General features: G+C 45.6%; 1 protein-coding gene across 4 annotated transcripts in view; it reads right to left on the bottom strand.

Annotated features, from left to right (window-relative positions):
• Positions 1–485: 485 nt before the first annotated feature.
• Positions 486–7,356, bottom strand: part of STK4 (serine/threonine kinase 4) — an 88,408-nt gene continuing 81,537 nt past the window's right edge. For all 4 annotated transcript variants that reach the window (XM_072801177.1, XM_072801180.1, XM_072801178.1 and 1 more), the window contains exon 11: positions 486–4,468. In XM_072801177.1, coding sequence (XP_072657278.1) covers positions 4,310–4,468 — 159 coding nt within the window. In that variant the 3' untranslated portion in view covers positions 486–4,309. The remainder of the gene's footprint in view (positions 4,469–7,356) is intronic.

Below are 7,356 nucleotides of genomic sequence, written 5' to 3'. Positions count from 1 at the left end.
CCAGCTTCATGCAACAAGAGACAGGGATGAAGGACACCAAGATGGCCACTCTCACACTGGACCCTCTGCAATAGGCTGCTCATGCTGTCACTTCTTGCCCTCTCCAGACCTGGCCCTCCTGCACTCATTTTTAAGTTCAGGATGTATTCCCTCCTCCAGCAAAGCTTTGTGGGACATGCCAGCAGGGTTGATGGTCACTCCTCCTCCTGTGTCCATGGCCCATGGACTTCCTTCTCCCAAAGGTGCTTGACCAGCTCCCCACCTGGTCTGCAAGAACCATGTCTGGTTCATCTTTATATCCCTGACAACCAGCTCAGTACCTGGCACACAGGAGGCATCAGCAAAAGTTTTCTCCCTATCCTATCCCTTTCTTCCCCGGCTTTGGATTCTAGAATCAACACACCACAAAGTCAGCATCACAGAGCTTCACAACATGATTATCCAGGCTATAGAGGGAGGATCTCATTTTTAAAAAGAAGAAAGTCTTGGGTTCCAAAGGACAGTTTATTTAAAACAAAGGTGACCACGTGTAGGAAGGAGGGAGAACAATTCTAACATAAAAACACACAGGAAGCACCTCAAATTTTAAAAAAATGGGGGGTGCAGGGAGGAAGCTATGTCTCCTACATATACAAACTGCTGACCTCGATTGATTATTTACATCCAAACTTTATAAAATAGCATTTCAAGTCAGCACTTAAGCCAGTGTTATTAGTTTTTATTACAAAAAGTTAAAGCTACAAACTTCACATTTTTAAGTTGTACATCAGCAACAGCATTTAAGCTTTTTCCAAGTTGGTTCGAGTGAAAGCTGGTGGAAGAGATTTTTTTTTTTTTCTCTAGAAACAAAAAAGAACAGAATCCAAATACAATGAATACAATCCTGATGGAAATACACAGTGTGTAAGAAAGGATGGGATGGGAGGCTGAGGAGCTCCAATTCTTAGAGGCAACGTGGTATGCTGGAAAGGGCACTGGAATAAGAATCAGAAGACCTGCATTTGAATCCGAGCTCCACCATATTTTAGTTGCATGGCCTTGAGCAACAGACTTTATCCCTCTGAGCCTCAGTTTCCTTATCTGTAAAATGAGGACAATAATACCTATATCTCCCAGAACTATTAAGTTTTAATAGATACAGCGCTATTCAGATTATCTACTGAATGAGCTTTGGTGTTTTGTATCTTAAAGGGAATTTGTCCATTTTATTTAAATTGTTGAATTTATTAGCATAGTTGTTCAAGACATTTTCCATAGTCCTTTAATATCTGTAGGAGCTATAATGATGTCTCCTCTCTCATTCCTGAAATTGGTAAGAGCTACTGAAATTTGAATGGTGTAATAAACCTCTGGCATTTGGCAGGTGCTAAAGGTTTCCTGGATCAGAATACACAGTAGTCTCAAGGGGTTAAGGCTACAGCTCTTAAGTTGCTTCTGACTATTGGTCTAGGTAGCTAGCCAGCCAGCCAGCCAAACATTCATTCATCCATCTATCCATCCAGTTGGTGGCTGGGAGAAGGGACAAAGGAAAAAGCAAGGGAAATCTGCTTCAAAATTACTGATGAGGAAGCAATCAAGATATTCTTAGAGAATTTGAGATTTTTTTTTTTAAAGATACAATTAGGTGTGGGTCATTATTTCTTAAAAAGAGAGAACAGATGAGGGGAACAGCATTCCCTGGGAGCTTAAGTCACAGATGCCAACACTCAGGGCTCAAAGAAAGCACGCTGACCTATGCTGGAGTTAGCATTCAAGGGGAAAACAACTAGGACTTGCCCCGCTGCCTTTCTGTCACCAAGAAACAAATGCACCTTGTCAGGAAATGGACCTGGTCCAAAGAAATTGACTTTTGGCCTGAGGGCTTTGTCTAGCTAGACTGGTGAGCAGTGTCCTTTGCTAGAACAAAATAAACTCCGGATCAAGATTCAGGACCCAAGAATATTTATGGGGAAAAACCGAAACCTTCTTTTACTTGGATCTAGCTTAGGAAGGAAGAAATGGGCAATTCCCCTCCTGTCTGGCCAAGTGCAAAGTCCTCTCTATAATGAAAGAGGTTGAGGCAGGCCTGTTCGCGAGCACAGTATATGGTGTGGTGGAAAGCACGCTCCATGCTGAGGTTGGTGACACTCACTTGGCTGTCACACTTGATTACTAACTCGGACGTTTCCCAACCTAAAAATGCCAGCTGGAGTTATTTATTCTGTGCAAGAAAAGGTGGTCCCTTCATTTTAAAGACTTGTGGTCTTCCTTTTAAGTCAGTAAATACTTGGTCCCATGTGGTGATGCTATGAGTCCTGACTCTGTCACTTACTAGCTGTATTGCCTTGGGAAATACATGGTCTTTCGCTCTCTCAACTGATTTCTTCATCTATGAAATGGAGATAAAATACTTAACTTAGAAGTTCTTGTGAAGTTTGGATCTGACATATATAAAAAGCCCACCTAGCTCAGTGCCTGGCATATACTCAGTGGTCGACACCTGCTAGCTGCCATTGGTTATTCCAGTGGGATCTTCCAACTGTCTTCTGTTCTATCTGCCACATAACTGCCTAACTGGCCAAACCCTGCAGACCAACCACTGCCTCTTACACTTTTTAAAACTTGCTTTTATTGCAAAGAACAGAATCTGGCCAGAGAAGAGGGACGTTCCCTGCCACTCCATTGATTCCCAGGTTTGGGAAGCAAAAGCAATTATGGAGTCAAATTACACTATCCTTATGGAGTCAAATTACATTATCCTTACAGATCTTTATTATTAAAAAATAAGCAGACATCTGCCTTTCCTGTCTTCTATTTGCTGTGGACTACATGACATGTGGCCATGAGCCAGTGCCACAGACGGATGGTTCAGCCCTCTGATCTGCCTGCGGCCCTAGGTTGCCCACGTGGTGTGGTCTGCTGTCCGGCCAAGGCTGCAGAGCTCGTGGACCAGCCAAACCTGAACCTGGCTTCCCTAGGGGGTCTCCACTGAGGAGACCAGGCAAGAGCAAGTTTCCCTTGGTAGGGTGCCCTGGGACTACTTAACCCAAATGGCAGAGCTTTCTCCCCTCGGGGAAGGGAATGCTTGGATCAGCGGCCCAGGAGTGAGGAGTTCTGGTCCAGTCCCAGCTCTTGCTTCAATTTGCTTTGTGATTTTGACACTCTGTCACTTCCCCTCTCTGAGGCTTGGTCAGGCCTGATGATGCCTGTGGTCCCTTCCAGCTCTGACATTCTGCGGGGCTGGATGGAGCCTCCTGGAGAACAGATCTTAGTCTGATATTTGTGTCCTTTCCAGACCCCTCAGCAGTAAAATAAAAAAAGAAAATAGTCACATACTGGAAAATGATCACAAAAGCAATGCCCTCTACCCCTGTCTGTAAGGAATGTGGAGCAAAATGCCCCTGTGCGATCTTCACATGAACAATGAGAACTCTGAAAACATTTCTCCTTCTGCGGACTGCACACAGCCCCGTGTTTGTGGAGAGGTCCTGGCAGGCCCATCCCCACACTGGGTCATGTCTCCTCTTAAGGCACTGGGCAGTATCTGTGCTGTGACTGCAGGCGGTTGGGAGAGTGCAGATGGGTGAAAGGCATTGAAGCCACAAGGGGCAGTTTGCAAAGAGGATACCAGACTTCTCCTGGGACTTGAGAAGTATACACAAACTCTCAAGGCTTTTCCTCGGACATGGTCCATAGCTCCAGAAGCCAGAGATGACCCACACAAGGCTGAATCCATGGGAAAGAACTGGCCCAAACCAAATTTTTAAGTGCAGCCCTGCAAAAGAGTGAGGTTGGTTCTTGGGAGCTGAGTGACCCCAAGAGCCTCCTGGTGCCCCTGCCCTCGTGTCCCACAGTACCATAATCTTACAGAAAAGAGGCCAACTGTTTAAAACTGTACCTGTACAGAGATGCCACCACACTCAGTGGGGAATCCAGTTATAATTTATATATATGTGCATATTTATATATTTTTAAAAAGTCTTCCAGAAAGAACCTTTGAAAGCTATTGGGAGAAGAAAGACAAACAACATTTAACACTTTCCCAGCTATCACTCATCCTAGAGTCTCTGGTTCCTGGGGTTTAAAACTCTGAGTTTAAAAGCGCCGATATGAATCCTTTGAAAAACATAACTGACCAATTTAAATCCATACACGAGGCGGCACACTGATGGCAGGCAGCCCTTCCCACTGGCGCACGTCCTGAGTTCGCGAAGGTGAAGGTGCTGTGGGGAAACAACGGGGCAGACGTGTCGGCCAACAAGCCGAGTGGCGAGCAGCCCGGGTTCACCGGAGGCCTGCTGTGCGGGCGGGCCTCCTGGCCGGGCCTCCCTCAAAAGTTCTGCTGCCGCCGCTTCTTAGCCTCGATGGCGTCCAGGATCGGCTGCCTCTTGGACTGGTACTTTTGCCGGATCTCTTCAATCTCTTGCTCCATCATGGGGTCAAGGGCCAGGAGCCTCTTCTGAAGGTCCTCCACCGTCCAACTTTTAAGCTAGAAGAAGGGGAAAGTACGGTCATGACAAAGCCCAGGTCAGCGCAGAGCCAGGAAGCCCAGCCTGTCCGGGCACCCAGAAGGGAAGGCTCTGTGCTCGGACCCAGTCTGGGGTGGCCGTAGCCAGAGAGTGATAATTCATTCACAGTGTGCCCCAAACTCTCTGGAGACAATTTATCCCTGGACAAGTTCTAAGTGCTAATCTCTTCTTCTTCTTCTTTTTTTTTTTTTTTTAATCTCTTCAATTTACTCAGCCATAACCAAGAACTTAACTAGTAATACTTTCATCTCTCTAACTTTTCAATGAATTGCATATTGATGCATTGTTAGGACATTAAAATAACAGCCACTTGGTGTACACAAAATAATCTTTGCCCTAGTTCTTGTTCCCCCCATAAGATGAGCCTCTGGATGGTGACTGTGTCTCTGTCTAGATACTGTACCAGGGAGAGTGGCTGCTCACTAAGGATCAGATGCTACCCCTCTCCACGCACCTCTACCCCCAGTGTCTTGGGCACTGCCATACTGATCATCATTAACATTTATCGGGAATCATACACCAGCCACTTCTTGAAGTGGTTCATATGGATTACCTACACAAGTGTCTGGAGAATAGAGATGCAAGCCGTGGGAGGGATAGTTAGAAACCTCTGAGATTAAGGGTCCGTCATCCAGAGGGTACAAGAGGACATGATATATAAACTAGTAGCGAATGCTAGTGCTAACATAGTGCTTTCTATGTGCCACTCAGTGCTCTACATACGTCTGTTCATTTAATTCTTGTAACAACCCTATGATTTGCATATATTATTATTATCCCCATGTTACAGATAAACGAGCCAAGGAAGAGGGTGGTAAAGTAACTTGCCCAGTGTCTCGTGGTTAGTAAGTGGCAAAATCAATATTCAATTCCAGGCAGTGAAGCTCCAAAGTTCATGCTCTTACCTGGTACCACAGAAGAGCAGAGTAGCAAAACCCAGGTTTGAGAACCAACTTAATCTGTAGTTAAAACATGGCTCTGCCTCTTGCAATGCTCTGAGACTCAGGCAAGTCACCTATCTCTCACCCATCCTCACCTTCAGAAATGGGACAGCCATGCCTCATCATGCTTATTATTAGAATTAAATGATATCATGGCTGTAAAGATACTGGCACAGTGCCTGGTGCTTAAGAATGCAGTGTATGTTACAACCCTCTCTCTTTACCAGAGCCCAGAAGTGTTATTCATGTTCAACCTGTGTCTGCAGCTGTGGAGCATGTGGTTTCACTGCTGTATGTATGGAGTATCACTGAATCCAAGCAAACCCAGTTCTAGCTGGCACGGGTGGGAATGAAAGCCCACATTATCCACAATGGGTGGTGATTAATTCCGTGAGCTTATAACCAGTTTAATAGGTGCAGTGTTCCAAGAACTCAAAGGCTTACTCAAGTCTTCAGAGAGATTTATGGAATCACCATGTCCCTCAGCCCCTTCCTGAGGCCCCCACAGGGAAGTGGTGTATGAAGGAGGTGAAGGAGTCTCTTTCTGTCCACCCTTCCTTTCCAGGGTGGGGTGTGACCAAGTGTGAGGGGCTACAGTGGCCTCCCCAGGAATGGTTTAGTACCTGTCGCCACAGGAATTTGCCTTGGCCTGCTTCAGGGAGGTGGTCTGAAAAGCGTAACAGTTCAAGACGAAAGGCTCTTTGTGATGTGAGAATGTAGAGCCTAGAGTGGGGGGATGCTGGAAAGCTGCGTTGGTAAAACCACATCTCGTTTCCAGCCTGTGGTTTCAGACCAGCTGGAGGGTGTTCTGAGTCCCGGGACTCTCCAAAGAGCAATGCTTGCCTTATTTTTGGCCTTTTCAGTTTCTTCTCCAAAAAGAAACTGCCCCAAACCTAATACCAAGTGTTACTGGTAGTTGGGGTATTAATCTTTAGGATTCCAGATCGTTCATCCATAGTGGCTGTTCAACCCTAGACAAGTGACTACACCTCTGAGCCTCAGTGTCCTCCTCAGGAGATGAGACCCCAGTTCCACCATTCTTGGGCTCTCATGAGGATCAGATGAGTTAATGGGTATGACGTCTGTAGCACAGAATGGCATGCCTTTCATGGACAGTAAACATTCCATAAATTACAGTTATCACCACAGTTATTAATAACTGCTACTGTTGCTGTTATTAACACTAGTTATTATTAATATTTTGAAAAGTCTGTAATTAATTTCCCATAAACAAATTGTTCCTGTAACCCCTGATCTAAGCCAGAATCAAACAAGTAAAAAAGAAAATATTCTACTCTATTTTGGGCTAACAATGCCTTAGGGTTGGCATTTTCCCACAGCATCCATTAATTTATTTATAGTCAAACAAAAATACTTTTCATCCATCCATCCATCCATCCATCCATCCATCCATCCATCCAATATTCACTGAACAACTACCAGGGGCCAGACACTGTCCAGGGCACACAGGATACTTCAGTGAAAAAACCCAAAACCCCAAATCACTGCCTTTGTGAAGCTTACATTTCAGTGAGGCGAGACAGAGACCTGAGAATGAACACCGTAAACCAGAGGATTGCTCTTCCGTGAGAGGGTGACAGGGGACAGGGAAGAAAAAGCACAGTAGAGGAAGGGGAGGTGGGAATTGGGGGACTTGCTCTTCATCATCCATCAGGATGAAACATCAACTGTGGGATGAAGACATCAAAGTTGGGGAAGTGGTCCTGGCTTCAGACAAACCACCCTGCCCCCTAGGCCTCTGTTTCCCCACTTGGAAGAGAAGGCTGCCGAGATGACCTCAAGTCTTGTTAGACTCAGTGTTTCTCTCTGGAGGACCCACAGATCATGAGCACCAGCATCACCGGTTTAAAGTTCACAGTTGTGAGCGACTCAATCACCATCATTCA

This window comes from Canis lupus, chromosome 26, assembly GCF_048164855.1.
Source record: "Canis lupus baileyi chromosome 26, mCanLup2.hap1, whole genome shotgun sequence".
Classification (NCBI taxonomy): domain Eukaryota; kingdom Metazoa; phylum Chordata; class Mammalia; order Carnivora; family Canidae; genus Canis; species Canis lupus.
Note: the sequence above shows the minus strand (reverse complement) of the source record. Positions and strands in the feature narration are given on the sequence as shown.